This window comes from Zootoca vivipara, chromosome 14 (genome assembly GCF_963506605.1).
Source record: "Zootoca vivipara chromosome 14, rZooViv1.1, whole genome shotgun sequence".
NCBI classification, from domain to species: Eukaryota; Metazoa; Chordata; class Lepidosauria; order Squamata; family Lacertidae; genus Zootoca; species Zootoca vivipara.
This window is the reverse complement of record NC_083289.1, coordinates 47,864,464-47,883,479: the sequence shown is the minus strand read 5'-3', so window position 1 is coordinate 47,883,479 and position 19,016 is coordinate 47,864,464. Positions and strand designations below refer to the sequence as shown.

Sequence of the window (19,016 nt, the reverse complement as noted above, 5' to 3'; positions counted from 1 at the left end):
TAGGTAGTTCTGTCCCTATAATTCCCAAAAGGAAAGCTTCTGTTTTTTTTAAAAAAAATAAAAGTTATTTTGAACATCCTTTTCAAAGTCATGTTCCCTCCCATGGTATTCCATTCCATGTCTCCCCCAAACAGTCAGCCTGGCCGGTGTGACCGCTGAGCACCATGAAACTGCTTTAAATATATCACAGCTTCCCCCAGAGAATTCTGGGGAATGTAGTTAAAGGTGTAGATAATTGACAGAGGAGTCCCTACCTTCCCTCCCTGAGCTACAATTCCCAAAATTGGTTTAACAAGCAATTATTCTAGGGCCTGAGGTCACCCAGTGAGTTTCATGACCGAGCGGGGATTCGAACCCTAATCTCCCAGGTCCTAATCTGACAGTCTAACCACTACACCACACTGCCTTCCTTCTGCTGTGGGGAAGCTCTATAAATTAAGTAGGTAAATAAATAAATATGGGGGAAGAGCGAAATATTCTCCTGGAAGCTCGAATTTTATTTTATTCTGGGTTGTTTTATTTGACATTTTAACGTGTTGTAAGCTGGTTTGAGTTTTTCTTTTCTTTTCTTTAAAATGCAAAGCAGAACAGAAATGAAATTAATAATAATAGAAATAATAAACAACTCCCCCGGGAGAAGGCCTAGTCATTCTTGTTTTGTGGGGTTTGCATCCTAGGTTTAAGGTTCCATTTGGCAATTCGCTTATATATCTCTGTTTCTAACCCTCCCCCAGCCACCGAAATCATTCAGAATCGGAAGAATCTTTATTTGCATCAGCCACTAGCCATAGCAAATAAAATAAAATGTACTGAAGATAGAGGTAAAAACTTAACTACAGTCGTACCTTGGTTCTTGGAATATCTCGGTACTCAAACATTTTTGGCTCCCGAATGCCAAAAAACACCCCAGAAGTAACTGTTCCGGTTTTCAAACATTTTTCGGAAGCTGAAAATCTGACGCGGCTTCTGCTTGAGTGCAGGAAGCTCCTGCAGCCAATCGGAAGCCGTGCCTTGCTTTTCGAACGGTTTCGGGAGTTGAACGGACTCCTGGAACAGATTAAGTTCAAGAACCAAGGTTCCACTGTATAGAAAATACATTTTGGGGGTTTACATCAAGAATCCAGGAATAGATCTTACTTGGGGGGGGGGGTATTGGGTTATTGCTTTTGGTTTGATTTTATATGTTGTGGTCCGGGTATAGGGTGGTGTATAAGTTGAATAAATAATAATAATAATAATAATAATAATAATAATAATAGTAACTGCCGCCGCTAAAAACCTTGCAGTTTTTGCTGTCACCTGATCATCTTGATCTGCTAAAAGGATGCAATAGTAATGGTTGAGTGAGCCGGCATGGACAATAATAGAGGGGTGATAACCTCACTCCTCAAATCTTTATAAAGAGTGCAAGCCAAAAGCACATGAGCCACTGACTCAATACTGCCATCTCCACAGGGACATAACCGTTTCTTCCAGTGGGATTTTTCAAAATCAACCCTCAAGTACAACTGAAATCGCTCACCTCCAGCTTCCCAGGGAAAAGGTTCTCGAATTTCTTCTGGAGGCTGAAAGTGAATGTGAGCCAGCCCATGTTGGAGGCCTCCCTGCCTTGCCAAAAATAAACAACGCACTGGAAATCTTCCTCGGGCTGCTTCTCCTCCTCCACCTCTTCCTCCTCCTCCTCTTCCTCCTCCTCTCCCTCGGCAGCCCCTTCGGGTCTCTTCTTCTTCTTCTTCCTCTTCTCCTCCTCCTCTTGCTCCTCACTCTCCACGGGGACCCAGTACCTTTGAAGGCACAAAGCACAGTGACTCACTCAGCGCAGATCGCAGGCCACACCTGCACTGTAGGGCTCAAAGGCGGAGCCAAGCGGGACCAGCGAGGGGTGTGGCCTAGTGAGAAGGGGTGTGGCCAAGGAGGCATGGCTTGGGGAGAGCCCTGAGGGCCAGGCTGAGAGGTGTGGAGGGGCCAGGCGGACCCGTGGCCTGGATCAGTGTAAGTTGGCTCCGTAGGCTTGTTTTCCAGACTCAAGGGAAACACTCTCATTCGGTCCAAATCCTGCAGTGCTCGGGGTTGGACTAGATTACCCTTGGGGGGGGCTCCCTTCCAACTCTACAAATTCCATGATTCTGCATTGGATCGGACTGGACAGGGAAGGGAAACAAAGAGGGAGGCAATGGCTGAGAGGTGGGTGGGTGAGGGACAAGGAGGGCCTGTTTACCGGCACAGGAAGACGTAGCAATCCTGGGTGTGGAAATGCCCAAATTCCTCCTCGGGCAGGCGGGCGAACTTCTTGCCTTCCAGGACAAAGCCCTCCATGCCATCTAGGTCTTCGTTCCATTCCTCCATGAGCTGCTCTGCCTGCCCCCAAGAAAGAGAGAAAGTGTTAAGCTGCAGTGAGGCTAACAGCAGAGCTAAGAGGAAGACTGAATGTAGCAGTGGGGAGGTGTCAAATAAATAATAATAATAATAATAATAATAATAATAATAATAATAATAATATACCACCCTTCATCTGAAGATCTCAGGATGGTTCACAGCATAATAGTAATTATTATTATTATTATTATTATTATTATTATTATTATTATTATTATTATTTATACCCCGCCCTTCCCAGTCAAGACCGGGCTCAGGGCGGCTAACAGCAAGAATATCAAAGCAAGCATAAAAAACAATTCAATTAAAATGCATATTAAATACAATGTTAAAATTCAATTTTAAAATTAGGAATCTACAAGTGCATTTAAATATCTGTAGGATAAAGCTTTAGGGGAGGGTAACACTGGGGTCAGATTGAGTCAGTCCAAAGGCCAAGCGGAACAGCTCCGTCTTGCAGGCCCTATGAAAAGATGACAACTCCCGCTGGGCCCTAGCCTCCTGAGAGAGAGCGTTCCACCAGGTCGCGGCTAGTACTGAAAAGGCCCTGGTCCTGGTCGAGGCCAGTCTAACCACCTTGTGACTCGGGATCTCCAGTATGTTATTATTTGTGGACCTTAATGTCCTCTGCGGGGCATACCGGGAGAGGCGGTCCCGTAGGTATGAGGGTCCTAAGCCGCATAAGGCTTTAAAGGTCAAAACCAGCACCTTAAACCTGACCCTGTACTCCACCGGGAGCCAGTGCAGCCGGTAAAGCACTGGATGAATGTGATCTCGCGGTGAGGACCCCATAAGGAGTCTGCACCCGCTGGAGTTTCTGGGTCAGTTTCAAGGGCAGCCCCGCGTAGAGCGAGTTACAATAATCAAGCCTAGAGGTGACCATCGCATGGATCACTGTGGCCAGGTCATACAAAATACAAGATAAAAACCCAAAATTCCTAATAAAAACAAGAGCAAAACAAAACCATAACCTCCCCTCTCCAAAATGGGGGGGGGGGGAAGGAGGCTTTGAGACCCACAGACAGGGCTGAACGATGAGGCTGGAGATGCTCCTTCAGGTACACAGGACCGTGGCCTTTTAGGGCTTTCCAGGTCTGCACCAACGCTTTGAATTTTACAGACCTCAGGGGGCAATGGCGGATTCTTCAAATTACAGAATTCCGCGCAGGAATTTTCTCCTTGGTTTGACTGCAAAGAGTTTGGGGTAGGACGACGACTGGGGCAGGAAGCCGCAGGGCAGAAGGCCTCCACTTCACGTGAGGTGAATCTGCAGAGGAGAATCTCGGCCCAGCCACCCGCTCCGCCTGAGGCCTACCTCGCTTAGCGGCATGGGGGGCTGGCGGGGCAGGAAGAGGGCTGTCAGATCAGCCTTCATCTGGTCCTTTTTCTCGGAGTCTTTCTGCACTTTTCCTGAAAGGCCCTCCGCCTGCTTGACCGACTCTGCGTTGCGGGTATAATCCACCTTGAGTACATCATCCCAGTTCTTGAATTTGGACTTGAAGACCTGGGGGGGGGGCGACAAAAAAAGGACAGACATCACCACCGGAAACTCGACCCTACTGAGCAGCAAATTAGGACAGGGCCCGGCAGACCCGCTCAACCGTTGATGTGGCCCGCTTCAGAGCGGGCATCTGACCCCAAGAGGACATGCGCAGCGCACAGAGATCAGGCTTTGTTTACTTGCATCCTGCAGCCAAAGTAATGCAACAGACAGTGTGGTACAGTGGTTAGAGTGCTGGACTAGGACCGGGGTTCAAATCCCCACCTGGCCACGGGGCAATCGTTGCCTCTCAGCCGATTATCCTGCCCTGGACTACGACTGTTGTGGGGATTAGATGAGAACCAGGAGAAAGGTGGGATACAAATGCAATAAATAAAACTGGATAAAATGAACACACAATGCCCGCATTTGCAGAGCCGTAAAGGTAAGTGCAAGTAGATAAATAGGTACCGCTCCGGCGGGAAGGTAAATGGCGTTTCCGTGCGCTGCTCTGGTACGCCAGAAGCGGCTTAGTCATGCTGGCCACATGACCCGGAAGCTGTACACCGGCTCCCTCGGCCAGTAAAGCGAGATGAGCGCGCAACCCCAGAGTCGGTCACGACTGGACCTAATGGTCAGGGGTCCCTTTACCTTTTAAAGGCTGGGCCACTGTGATGCTTGTCATTGAATTCTACTCAATATTGATCCAGAGCACATTCCAATGTATAGTTAGCAGAGTAACAACTTAAAACACGTTACACCATTCCCAAAAAATAAACCGGAGGAAATTATATTTCACCCAGCAGAACTTTACAGCTACTGAAGACAAATGAGAATAATGGTCACAAATCCAATACATCCGCAAGAAATCCAGTTGCAGAAGACTTAACTTAAACTTATAATAAGTCTCTAAACCTTAACACTAGATACAGAACACCACACCAGAAGGGAGATAGAGAAAGTGAAACAGAGGCTCCTTCTGGCCTTACCTTTATAGTCCGCATGACCTTGACAGAAAAAGATGAGAACACCAGTTTAAGCCAGCTGTAATCAGCTTCTCTGAAGGCATAGCTCAGACCTTTCTCTTGCTTCTTTCACAAACGGAAGCTTCCAGAATCCTCTTGAATTAATCAGAATAGGAAAGATCTCTCTACACATCAGATCTATACTTTCCGCACTAAGAAACACAAACTGACAGTGCTCTCTAAATGGGGCCACCCTTGGAGATCCAGTTCAGAAACTGCAACAGGTGTGTTTGTTACGAAATTGCAGAAGGTATGTGGGTTCTTAATAAATAAATAAATAAATAAATAAATACATACCCGTCCACCCACCTACCTGGCATTCAGTGCCCTCCAGGTTGCGGGTCACCATGGCGTGTTTGGGGCGGTGAAGCATGCTGCAGAGTTCCTGGCCCAGCTTGAGGGCAGCGGCGCGCACCAGGCGAGGAGACTTCCGGCCGATCCAGATGAAAACATCAGACCAGCAGTCCAGGATGTAGACCGACTTGGTGTCCAGCAGACTTTGGAGCTGCGGAAGGGGAGACAAGGAGGAAGGGTTTCGGTTCACCCTGCTCGGCCGCCGAGATCCGTTTCGGCAGCTCCTCACGGCCTGGCGCCAGAGTTGACCAAGGGGCCCGTCAGAACAGCAGTTATTTGGAAATGCGCTGCCCCCCATTTCAGAGCAGCTGCTGTAAGCCAAGGGCCTTCTCAGTAGTGGCGCCTGCCCTAAGAAACGCCCTCCTCCCATAGATGTCAAAGACATAAGTAACTATGGCTGAATCTACACAGATATAAAAAAACGTTGTGAAAACGCTTAAACAAAAAACGTTGTAAAATATATATGGAATTTGCCATCAGTGCCATCTAGTGTCACATTTGTATAATGCACTTAAAACACACTTAAAATGTTATACAGTGGTACTTCTACTTACGAATAACTCTACTTACGAATGTTTCTACTTACGAATGGAGCTCCGTCCGCCATCTTGGATGCGGTTTAGATAGGATTTTTTCTACTTACGAATTTTTTCTCCCAATGCATTCCTATGGGATTCGACTCACAATTTTTTTCTACTTACAAATGTGCGTTTGGAACACATTAAATTCGTAAGTAGAGGTACCACTGTACAGTCATACCTGGGATCCCGAACGCCTTGGTACTCGGACGTTTTGGCTCCCGAACGCCGCAAACCCGGAAGCGAGTGTTCTGGTTTGCGAAGATTCTTTGGAACCCGAACGTCTGATGGGGCTTCCGCAACCAACCAGAAGCCGCGCTTTGGTTTCCGAAAGTTTTGGAAGTCGAACAGACTTCCAGAATGGATTCCGTTCGACTTCCAAGGTACGACTGCATTTGCAGCTGTATAGCTGAGTCCTATACAACCTTTAGAAGACATCTGAAGGTATCAGGAAGCTTTTGATGTTTGATGTTTTGCTGTGTTCTTTTATATTCTGTTGGAAGCTGCCCAGAGTGGCTGGGGCAACCCAGTCAGACAGGCAGGATACAACTAATTAATATTATTACATTGCAGGGTTGAGGAATGCCACAGGCTTGGCTTGGCTCCCAGCATGACCCACAAAGCCATACCCCCCCCCCAATTCAAATCCACTTCCCCCACTCCTGTAATAGTACATTACACGTCAGGTACGACAGGTAAGGACGTGGCTCATCTCAATTTAAAAAAGAATGGGAGCTTCAATTCTGCTCCTGGTCGTTCCTCTGCAAGCAGAGCTTGCAGTCATCAGTAGTTAGCGGTGAGCAAGCCCTGCTGGAATTGGCTGCCCTGGGGAAGCAGCCACCCTGGGTCGGCTCTGCCCCTGCTGTGGGAGACAGTAAAGCAGGCATCCCCAAACTTCGGTCCTCCAGATGTTTTGGACTACAATTCCCATCATCCCTCACCACTGGTCCTATTAACTAGGGATCATGGGAGTTGTAGGCCAAAACATCTGGAGGGCCGCAGTTTGGGGATGCCTGCAGTAAAGCTTCTGAGCACCAGTTACAGGAAACTGCAGGAGGGGAGAGGGCTCTTGTGCTTGGATCCTGCTTGCAGGCTTCTCACAGGTTGGGCACTGGGAAAACCCCCCCTTCTCTGCAAAGGAACACAGAGCTGAAAAACGCCGGCTGCAATTAGAAACAGCTGCAGCTCATAAAAAGAGGGGGAGGGAACCTGCTTCTTAAGAAAGAGGCGGGCTGGCCACTCCTCAGCGTCTGCAACGTCGTACTGAAGTGCCTAGTTGCCTAGCTCATCTTGTCCTTGGTTCCTGTGATCTTGATCTGGCTTCCTTGACCTCGGCTTTTGGACTTCTGGCTTCCCTGACCTCGGCTTTTGGACTTCTGGCTTCCCTGACCTCGGCTTTTGGACTTCTGGCTTGACTGACTTTGGCTACTCTTGACTCCAAGTAAGACTTCTGGCTTGAACTGACCTTCTCTACTCTTGACTCCTATGTAACTGCCTGACTTCAACTGACTCTGACCAGTCTATTGACCTTGGGCTTGTCTGACCCCGTCTGCTGCCCTTCAGTGTGCCTACTTGCTGGCACCTTAACAATGGGCCACTGGCCTAATCCGGCTTCTTGAGAAGACCTCCCTGGAGAGCATGTTTGGGGCACCTGTGATCATCGAGATCAGGCATAGGCAAAATTGGCCCTCCAGGTGTTTTGGGACTACAACTCCCATCATCCCTGACCACTGGTCCTGCTAGCTATGGATGATGGGAGTTGTATTCCCGAAACATCTGGAGGGCCGAGTTTGCCTATGCCTGATCTAGATGTTCCTAGGACTCCCAAATCCTATCCTCCCTGCCTATTGGCCATGCTGGCAGGGTCTGATGGGAGACAGCTGTCCAACAGCTGGAGGACCACAACCCCGCCCCCCCCAATGTGGCGTAGTGGTTAGTGTGTTGGACTAGGACCTGGGAAACCAGGGTTCAAATCCCTACTCGGCCATGAAGCTCACCGGGTGCGACCTTGGGGGCCAGTCACTGCTTCTCAGCCTAACCTACCTCACAGGGTTGTTGTGGGGTTGTTAAAGGAGATGGGAGAGAACTGTGAACTTCTTGGGGGGGAATGGTGGGATATAAATGCAATAAATAAACAAAAATGAATAGATCCCCTGATGCAGGTGTGTTCCTGGGAGAGAGACGAGCTTCCCCTCTAATTCCCTCTCCCCATCCCATTCCTGCGTTGCAGGGGGGGTTGGACTAGATGACCCCTGGTAGTCCCTTCCAATTCTACAATTCTCTCTCTCTATATATATATATAAACACAGAGTGGTGTACCAGTCTCATTTCTGGCAGCAGATCCACTTTTGGCCTCTTCTTGTGTTCCACAGAAAGCTTGTAGTTGATCTGGGGCAGCTCCAGGTAACCCAAACCTAAACCGACCTGTGGGAAAACAGGAGAAGGAAGAAGAAAAGGGAAAATGGGTGTTAGCAGGGAGAAGGGAGCAATCAAAAGCCCATGCTTTTAAAGTCATACCGCTTTATATAGCTTGGGCTTCCTGCAAAGGATCCTGGGAACTGTAGTTTGTTAAGGGTGTTGACAGCTGCTATAAGTGTTTGGGTTTGATTTAAATCACTAGTCAATAAGACTTGATTTAAATCTTTTTTTTTTTTACAGAAAGACTCATTCTTGCTGGTAGAATCTTAATATTTACAACCAGATGAAGGTTTAATTTCTGGAATAGTAAATTTTCAGAGTATCAAAAATTACTGACTTGGTTATACTATTAGAATTACAGAGACACATAACTATGAAATTATTGTGAGGTTTTTTTAACAAGTTAACTGTTTATATTTGGACAGCTTTTCTGTTGTATTTTACTGGAAGGAGAAAAATAATCGTTTAAACATTTTATTTAAATAAAACAATAACATTATAGCATATGTATCCATGTTTGCTAACTGAGGCAGTTAAACAATTAAAAAAAACCTTAAGACTGAGTTTTAGCACACATGAAAAACTTAAAACAAATCCTTATTTGCTGATGAATAGCCTTTGGACTATAATGTAATTTAAACAGAAAACTATCTTTAGAAAGATTTTTTCTCCAAAAGCCTTTTATTTTAAAAAATACAATTTAATTTTATTTTTTTTAGAAATCCGATTTAAGTTTTTAAAAAATCCGATTTTTCTTTATTTTTGACTTTTTTAAAAAATTGATTTCTATCCACCCTGGGTGTGACAGGTGTCTGCACCGACTCACCTTGTAGAGTTTAGGTCTGGGAGGCTTGAAGTCATCTGGGACGTTGGGCTTGATCTCATCTGGCTGCCCCCCCAGGACCTCCCAAAACTCGGGCGCCTCCTGTGCCTGACTGACGGTCAGGATCTCTGCTTTCCCCTTCCTCTCGTTCTTATTGATCTTCTCTGCAAAAAGCCTAGGAGGAAGGAAAGAACGAAGCAGAAGACTGATTCAGGGAAGGACAAAACGGAGCTCAGAAGACCAGACAATAATAATAATAATTTATTATTTATACCCCGCCCATCTGGCCGGGTTCCCCCAACCACTCTGGGTGGCTTCCAACAAAACATTAAAATACAGAAATCCATCAAACATTAAAAGCTTCCCTAAACAGGGCTGCCTTAAGATGCCTTCTAAAGGTCTGGTAATTGTTCTTCTCTTTGACCTCCACAGGGTGGGTGCCACTACCGAGAAGGCCCTCTGCCTGGCTTCCTGTAACTTGGCTGCTGCCAAGCAGATCACCTGCTTTGCATTGTAACAAGGACTCCGGTCCAATTAGCGTTTGGTTTTCTTCATTTACTTAATACATTTCCACCCCCTCCCTTCCAAAGGAGTCCAGGGTGTCTAGCGACGAAGCAGCAAAACAATACATTTGAAACACCAAATGCTTAAAACACCTGAAAACAGAATTTAAAAACTGCTGTTTCTCTGCACAGGTAATAATAATCTCAAGGGGGTCAGGATATAAAAATGACACATAACCAGTTTCCTATAAGCACAATCCATGGCAAGCAAAATCAGGAATGAAAATCCATGTATTATTTGTCTATAGAGCCCTTAAACAACTTGGGGGAAGTTTGCATGCAAGATAGCCTTAATCCATGACATCCCCACTTGACCAACTTTGATCTGCGGAACTGGCACAGTTGTAAGTGCTGCAAAATATCTATTTGTAAGAAATCAATCTTATATGCACTCTACATGGAGCTGCCGTTGAAGGTGACCTGGAAACTACAACTAATCCAGAATGCAGCAGCTAGACTGGTGACTGGGAGCAGCCGCCGAGACCACATAACACCAGTCTTGAAAGACCTACATTGGCTCCCAGTACGTTTCCAAGCACAATTCAAAGTGTTGGTGCTGACTTTTAAAGCCCTAAACGGCCTCGGCCCAGTATACCTGAAGGAGCGTCTCCATCCCCATTGTTCTACCTGGACACTGAGGTCCAGCTCCGAGGGCCTTCTGGCGGTTCCCTCATTGCGAGAAGCAAGGTTACAGGGAACTAGGCAGAGGGCCTTCTCGGTGGTGGTGCCCTCCCATCAGATGTCAAGGAAATAAACAACAACCTGACTTTTAGAAGACATCTGAAGGCAGCCCTGTATAGGGAAGTTTTTAATGTTTGATGTTTTGTCATATTTTTAATATTCTGTTGGAAGCTGCCCAGAGTGGCTGGGGAAACCCAGCCAGATTTGGGGGGGGGAGGTATAAGTAATAAATTTATAAGTAATATAAATTATTTTTATTTATTTATTTATTTTTATTTATTAATTATTTATTTTTATTTTTATTATAGTGTGGCAGCATCTACACTTTGGAACTCCCTGCCTACTGATATCTGGCAGGCATCTTCACTGTACACTTTTTGGCACCTGCTAAAAAACCTTTTTTTGAAGGCAAGTGTACCCAGACGTCTGGAATGTTGGTATGTGTTTTATTCTGTTTTAATTTCTTGAATGTTTTAAAGTGTTGTTACTCGTTTTTATTGAATGCTTGTTTTATCCCCCCCCCCCCGAACTGCCTTGAACAAGCAGTGTGCATATTTTATTGCTACCAACAAGCGGTGTACGTATTTTAGGAAGTATAAATAAAATAAACAAAAAATTATAATGGCATCAGCAGTTCAAATAAAGGTTACCACTGACACCATCCAAAGCCCAAAAGCTACTGACACGTAAAGATCAACCACAACCCTCTCCTTGCTTGGGGGGTTACCTGGCTTTGGTGGTGCCACTCAGGGTGGCCTGGCTCCCCCTCCAGATGTAGATCTCGAGGCCATGGTCCAACAGGAAGACGAACCTTGGGGAAAAAAGTCCCAGGAAAGAAGCAAGTTGGAGATAAAGAAAGAAAAAGACAGAAGGGGCATTCCCCCCCCCCCAAATAGCTAGAAGCTGGTACAGATCTCACTTGAAATCAGTGATGGGGGTTCATCTCTGACCCTCCAGGTTTTATGGGGCTACAACTCCCAGCATGCTTCAACCCAGTGGTTCCCAACTTTTTTCTTGGCCATGCCCCACTTAAGTATCTCTAAAATCCTGGCGCCTCCCCCTACCCCCGTGACATATAATTATTACTACAGTGGTGCCTCGCTAGACGAATTTAATTCGTTCCACGGGTCTTTTCTTATAACGAAAAATTCGTCTAGCGAATCCCATAGGAATGCATTGAATTTTTTTTTACCCATAGGAACGCATTAATTGAATTTCAATGCATTCCTATGGGAAACCGCGATTCGCTCGACGAATTTTTCGTAAAACGAATTCGTCTAGCGAGGCAACCTCCACTAGAAAAAAACCTTCCGTTAAGCGGAAATTTCGTTAAGCAGGGCATTCGTTAAGCGAGGCACCACTGTATTCAAAAAGTGAACTCACGTGGAGGAAGCCTAAAAGGCCATTCATTGTTCATAACTCATTCTCAAATTGCTCCCGCTTAAAAATCAAATTGCCCCCCTGTGGGGCATGTGCCCCACATTGGGAACCACGGCTCCAACCCTTAGACTTTAAGAAAAAAGGCTTCTTATAAATAATACCCCCCCCCACTGCAGGATTTCTGAACACATTCCTTCCAGGAAATAAAATGAAATAGTTATCAGTTAGTGCAAGAGGCACTACTAAATATGTCATGCATTATCTTGAGAGACAATGGAGTCCGCCTCTGGGGGTGAAGTCAAATCCCTGCATTAGCAGCCTCAAAGTGATCTCCCTGGGACGCAAGCAGTGCCGGATTTACGTATAAGCTAAACAAGCTATAGCTTAGGGCCCCTCCCTCTTGGGGCCCCCCCCCCGGAAAATTTAAAGGAAAAAAACTACTGGATAGAATTTCCAAAATATAAGATAAGAAGCAAGTAAAATAAAACCTACGTACAGCAACAGTGTTTTGTGTTGTGTAGGCTCCTATTTGTTGTATGCAAATGGCTTTAGATACTGTACCTGTTATGTCCATAAATTACCATAGAGCAGGCATCCCCAAACTGCGGCCCTCGAGATGTTTGGCCTACAACTCCCATGATCCCTAGCTAACAGGAACAGTGGTCGGGGAAGATGGGAATTGTAGTCCAAAACATCTGGAGGGCCAAAGTTTGGGGGTGCCTGCCATAGAACATCTATCCAACACAAAAACCAGCGACCATTTGTTGTTGACAAAGGACAGCAGGACATAGAAAGGGCCCCATTAGCTTCATCAAACCTAAATCTGGCCCTGGGTGCAAGCCTGGGCTGTGTGCATGGAGGTCCTGGGCAGTCCAGACGAAAAGACCTCCCTCTCAGCCTCACTGATGGGGTCCAAAGGAAAGCAGAGCAAAACATTTGGCACCAGCTTGGCTGCAGGAGTTTCCGGAAAGAGCCACCCTAGGTGCCATCCAACTGTCTTAGGGACTCCAGAGTTGTGTAGGGTTTATTCCCGAGCCTTTTCTTCTCCCGAATATCTCCCACAAGGCCGTGGAGGTTCAGGACCAGAGTTTTCCTTCTCCTAGATGGGCTACCTTTCCAGGTGGACGAGCCCCATCTGCCGCTCACTTCCCTCTACAGCACATGAAGAAACCGCCTTCTCTTGGTCTCATCTGCTCAATCCACCAGAGTCTATCTTCACATCCAGGGGAAGTCTCTAACTCACTGAGGGTTTGAGACCCATCAGCTACCCTCACCGGGTTTAACCGGTCAGTCGAAGCCATTCCCAGGGTGTGGCTGCTGTCACATGCAGACAGCTTCTAGGATTCACTGATGGGAACTGAGAATCATCTCGCACTTTCCGTATTTCTGATGCTGCTATTGAGAGATGCCCTTGCACATTATCACAAGATGTGTATGAAATATAAGTTCTCCCAGATGGCATCTAAGGCCTGTGGTCCTTCTTGGCCTTGCAATTGTGCCATTTCCCCATCTGAGAGTGCAACAGTCCTAACATCCCTATGCCAAGCAGGGAAGTCTAATTTCCCAAGGGTTTCCATCTATGAACTATAGATTGCTGTGCGACAATCAATAAAGAACAAACCAATTCCTTGCATTTAATATTATGGTTTACTCCCTCAAATATGGATAGCAAACACTAATGCGGAGTTAAATTTCTCTCGTTTTTTTTTAAAGAAATTCTTGGTGGACCTTAGAAAACAACTCCTTAGCCCAATTCAAGATGCCTCTGCGAGTACAACTCCACCAATGTAATGAATTGGTTGCGGACTTCCTATGAGATAGATGATCTAGAACGCCAACTCAACTATATGCAATATTTTAGTATTACTTTCCCCGAAAGCTGCTGATTTTAGAGGATCACGTTTCCAAAAGAGAATCGCCCTAAATATTTACCGAGGGTCCAGAGATGTTGCCTTCAGAGGTACCGGTTCCAACTTTATGTTCTTCTTTCCATAAACGCGGTAAAGCCTACATTGAAATTGGGGGGCGAAAATGTTAGGTGACAGGGGGAAACTTAAATCCACCAAAGGGTCTGTTGGCCAAAGGTCTTGGGAGTTTTGCAATTCATGAAGATTTCCTCTACTTCCTTAAAATAAGAGGACATTCAAGAGCACGGAAGAGGAAATGGATTGACACTAGATAAAGAGAGGCTGTTCCAGGGCTAAAAAACTTGGTGGTTTGGAGGCCTCTGTCATATAATTTTTACACTAGAAAGATCTAGGCAGAGAAGACTGATCGATCATGGCACTGTCCTACCAAGGAGAATTGCAAGCTAAACAGTTTCCCCAAAATTCAAAACAATCTCAAAGTCACGAATCTTTCCCGCATCCCACATTATTTATTATCCTGCCATCAGAACTTGAATCTCCTGTTCTCTGACCGAATCAGTTTTTCGTACTGCTGAATCAACCCCAATCCAAAATTATTGCTATGGCCAAGAGGTCCCCTTCCACCTGTCTCTAGGCAGAATAATCAAATGAAAAATTGGAAATTTACTAGTGTTAGTCCTCCCGCAATTAAGAAACAGGGGGGAACAAGGAGAACAGCCAGGAGTCATAAGTAGGAGCATCTCCCCCCCCCCAAAAAAATCTGGATCCCCTAAATTACAAGTGAGTCTTTGGAGAGGCAGCAGATTGAGGCCCACTAAGAAGAGACAACCTTTGACCTGAAAGTTGCACTCAGTAATCCCAAATGCTCTGCGGCTAGCAGAAAAAGAAAAGGACTCTGTTTGGGCTCAGAAGCACTCTCTCTTTACACAAAAGCAAAACGAGATTTGGATGTTGGGCCATGGATAGAAATCTTTAAAAAAGAAGAAGTACCAGGTCTCAAAAGGGGACCATTATCATCATTTCTTACCTGGTGACGTAGTGTGTGTCTTCCACTGTATAGAAGCCACTAGCCGTCCCACCTTCAATGTAGGAGATCTCATGATCGAAGACCTGCCAAAAGCCACAAAAGTCATTTTTTTAAAAGCCGAAAGGGGAAAGATGGATGTCAGGGGGCCTCCCTACAGGGAGCCCCCACCCCCCATCATCCTGACCAGCGCTTCGCCCAGCGAAAGTGGCAGCAGCGGGTCAGGGGTAGGAAATGAGGATGGGAGCGGAGTTGAGGAGGCACGGCTCAGCGATGTATCAGAGCCCCTGCACCACTCCAGCCAACAAGTAGGAGAGGGAGCACAGCCGCTTCCGGCACCCGAATTGAGGCAAACGCAAGGTAGGTTAGAGGGCGGCGTTTCGGGGTGCCCAAGCTTTTATGCTGGCCCCGGAACAGAAGGGTGCCATTTCCGGATTCTGCAAGTGACTAGGAGGTAATGTTTTCTGCTATCTCTGCACTGTAAATACTATGCACAATAAAACCGTTAAAGACAGAACGGATATGGGCGTGTTTACTCGGGAGTAGCCACAACAATCCCGACAGCAGATATAGCCAGCAACCTGCAGAGAGGAAGGAGCTTACCTGGCTGAACTCGTCGCTCTCGTCTCCCATCTCCTCCCGGATGCTGCGGCATTCGGCGCCCAGGTAGTTGCGCAGGTTGACCGCATGGATGGCGGAGCAGGCTTTCTTGTCGAGCGTGGCCTCCTGGCCAATCCAGTAGTAGATCTCCCAGTTCAATAAGCCGTTATCGTCTAGGAAAGTCTGGGGAGAAGCAATGTTCGCAGCTGGACCAATGGGCAAGCTCGAAAAGGGACCTACCCTGCCCTCAAGGTCGCTTTGGGTTAGGGACCTGTGTATGGTAGCATCAAACCAGGCACAACATAACTCCAGATGTTGTCGGTCTCAAACTCCCATCAGCCCCAGCCAGCAAGGCCAAAGGTTAGGGATCATGGGAGCTGCAGTCCTGACAACATCTGAAGGGCCACAGGTTCCTTACCCTTGGGAGATCATGGCCACCTTCACAACACACGCTTAAAACACTAGGATGCCACTTTAAACAGCCATGGCGTCCCCCAGTGAATTCTGGGAGCTGGGAGTAAGTGCGCTGAGAGACTCCTATTAGGTAAAAAGGTAAAGGACCCTTGGACAGTTAAGTCCAGACAAAGGCGACTAAGGGGTTGCAGCGCTCATGCCAAGGGAGCCGGCGTTTGTCCACAGAGAGCTTTCCAGGTCATGTGGCCAGCATGACTAAACCATTTCTGGTGCAACGGAACACCGTGATGGAAACCAGAGCGCACAGAAATGCCATTTACCTTCCCGCCGCAGTACCTATTTACCGTATTTTCCGCTCCTTAAGACGCACTTTTTCCCTCCTAAAAAGGAAGGGAAAATGTCTGTGTGTCTTATGGAGCGAAGGCACGGCTGCTGCTCCTTCCGCCGCAGCCGCCGACAGCGGCAAAGGGAGGAGCCACCCAAAAGCAGCCCCTGCGATCATCTTCTGAGGCCCTTCTGAAGACTGGAGGGCAGCAACATGAGAACGGGCCTTTTCGGTGGTGGCTCCCCGTTTGTGGAATGCTCTTCCCCGGGAGGGTTTGTTACGTATCTTCAGGTGCCAGGCAAAAATATTATTCTTCTCCCAAGCTAAATAAACAATCTATGGCCTTTTAAACTGCGTTGGGGGTTTTATTGTTTATTACTTTTTAAAGTATTTTTGTGTTTTCATATTGCAAACCGCCTTGTGATTTTTGCATGGAGGGCAACATAGAAATCTTATTATTATTATTATTATTATTAATAGTAATAATAATAATAATAGTAACAAAAGAAGAATGGCAAGGAAAGCTGATGGAATACGCTGAAATGGCGAAGTCGACTGGAAGAATCAGAGATAAGGACAATAGAGACTTTGAAAAAGAATGGGAATCGTTTATGATATATTTACAGAACCATTGTAAAGAAGTCGACTCATTAGCAGGGTTTGAGTAAAGACAATTAAGAAAATGAGTATAAACATTAAAAGGTAATTGGGCAAATAACAAAACGTAAGATGTAATTAGGATATATGGTATGCTGTAAAGATAATAAGAATATAACAATATTTATTTATAAAATTATAATAATTAATTATAAAATTAAGGTAGAACAAAATAGGAGAAGCAAATATTTAAAAAACCAGAAGAGGAAATTGGGGAAAGTCAGGGGAGGGCGGGGGGGAGAGACTGGGATTCATATATTCCTTTTGTGATAACGTTTTCTGTGTTAAGGGACCCAGGTGGCGCTGTGGGTTAAACCACTGAGCCTAGGGCTTGCTGATCAGAAGGTCGGTGGTTCGAATCCCTGTGACGGGGTGAGCTCCCGTTGCTTGGTCGCAGCTCCTGCCAACCTAACAGTTCGAAAGCACGTCAAAATTCAAGTAGATAAATAGGAACCGCTACAGCGGGAAGGTAAACGGCGTTCCCATGTGCTGCTTTGGTTCGCCAGAAGCGGCTTTGTCATGCTGGCCACACGACCTGGAAGCTATACGCTGGCTCCCTCGGCCAATAATGTGAGATGAGTGCGCAACCCCAGAGTCGGTCACGACGACCTAATGGTCTGGGGTCCCTTTACCTTTCCGTGTTAAATATAAAATTGTAAAACTTAAGGTGGCATCCTAGCACATCCTAATTTGGTGTGAGTGAGGCCCATGAAGTGACGGGCAAGCAAGTCTCCTACCTCGCAGGGGTGGTTGTGAGGATAAAAACAAGACGTCTGCTCCCCTCACCTTCAGGACAATGTAGCAGTCGGCCTCGTAGAACTTCCCGTGAAAGGTCTCATCCACCATTGTGGGCACAAAGTTCTCAATCTGCCAGACGGTGACGCCAGGGAGCTGCCCCACATCCTCCGTGAAGAACTCAGAGTAGTTGAGCTGAGGCTTCTCCAAGCTCTGATCCCAGCGACGGGTTTTCAGGTCTGTGTACTTTGGGTCTCCGTTCTCCTAGCGCGGAAAGAAAAGGGAGGCAGGGAGAGAGTTAGTCAAGGATCCTAACGGCGATAAGAACAAAGAATAATTGACCCTAGTAGCGGAAAAGGAAAAGGAAAAAAAGGAACCTAGCGTGTATTCAGACATGGGGATTATTGCATTGCATTTTCCTGATTATAATCCTACTGCTTGCCCCATGGTAAAGTCTTGGGTCTATTTCTAGCACTCCGTATCGAGCCATAGGGAAGTAAAACATATGGAGATAAGGGAAAAGAGAGATTTATTACTTTATTTTATTATATTTCGTCCTACAATCTAAATGTTAACTGAGCTTATATTTTTATGTGATGATTATTGGAGATACTTATTTAATTATATTCAATTGGGGAATGCAGTAACAGGGAATAGAGATAAGTGGGAGTCTTTAGTGGGAGGAACATAGGTACGAGATCGAGATCTTTGATGAATTTAGAGCAGGCATCCCCAAACTGCGGCCCTCCAGATGTTTTGGCCTACAACTCCCATGATCCCTAGCAAACAGGACCAGTGGTCGGGGAAGATGGGAATTGTAGTCCAAAACATCTGGAGGGCCGAAGTTTGGGGATGCCTGATTTAGAGGATACTGTTATTGGTTGTTTTTGGACGTGAATGATGAGATAAATGTATGTTTTTCTCCTTTTTTCTTTTCTTTTTTTCATCCTTTCCTTTTTCTCTCTCTCTTTTTTCTTTCTTTTTCTTTTTTCTTTATGCTTTGGAATATTATGTTTATTACTACTTTCGATGCACCATGATTGTCTTAATTATTATTATTTAGTGATGAAAGTTTCAGTTTTTATTAGTAGTATTTTCCCCCACTTTATTATTATATGATTTATATGATTTTGTATATTATGATTTACATATGATTTTTGTATATTATGATTTATATATGAATTTGTGTTGGTTCGGTATGATTGGGGTCTTCGAGTATGTATGGATTGTATTTTAATCTAAATCTTAATAAAGTTTTTTTAATTTTTTTTTTTTAAAAAAGAGATTATAATCCTACTGCTTCTTTACCTGATCCTAACATTCCTTTGGCACTGCAATACCTCTTGTGTTATGGGACGGTGGCTTTTTACAAATTGCCGTCTCGTGCTGAGCTTTAAACGGCAGGGAAGACACGCGTGCCCAGATTTTGTCACGCGAAACCCCCACAACTTTCTGGGTTTAATGGGGGTTGCAAGCAGATTGCTTTGAAGGAAAGTAACGTGGAAATTAGCACTAAACTTGCGCTAGACTAAGCGGCTTTGACGTTGTGTGAACGACTGCATAAAAAAGGGGAAATTATCAGGTCAGGAACCACCAGGAAAACGGAACAGAGCATGGCCCGAATGCAGCCCTCGCAAGCATCTCGAACAGCTTCAACATCCTGCAAGCAAAATAAAAAAATTCCTTCAGTAGCACCTTAAAGACCAACTAAGTTT

The 19,016-nt window shown here is 45.7% G+C and overlaps 1 protein-coding gene across 1 annotated transcript in view; it reads right to left on the bottom strand.

Moving 5' to 3' along the window:
* FLII (FLII actin remodeling protein) overlaps positions 1–19,016 on the bottom strand; it is a 53,259-nt gene that overhangs the window by 11,123 nt on the left and 23,120 nt on the right. Inside the window, exons 13-23 of the mRNA XM_060282402.1 lie at positions 17,353–17,565; positions 15,174–15,353; positions 14,574–14,656; positions 13,611–13,685; positions 11,026–11,109; positions 9,058–9,229; positions 8,133–8,237; positions 5,195–5,386; positions 3,692–3,880; positions 2,219–2,358; positions 1,523–1,784 (exon numbers count right to left, since the gene is read on the bottom strand). Of these exons, the coding sequence (XP_060138385.1) occupies positions 1,523–1,784; positions 2,219–2,358; positions 3,692–3,880; positions 5,195–5,386; positions 8,133–8,237; positions 9,058–9,229; positions 11,026–11,109; positions 13,611–13,685; positions 14,574–14,656; positions 15,174–15,353; positions 17,353–17,565 (1,695 nt within the window). The remainder of the gene's footprint in view (positions 1–1,522; positions 1,785–2,218; positions 2,359–3,691; positions 3,881–5,194; positions 5,387–8,132; positions 8,238–9,057; positions 9,230–11,025; positions 11,110–13,610; positions 13,686–14,573; positions 14,657–15,173; positions 15,354–17,352; positions 17,566–19,016) is intronic.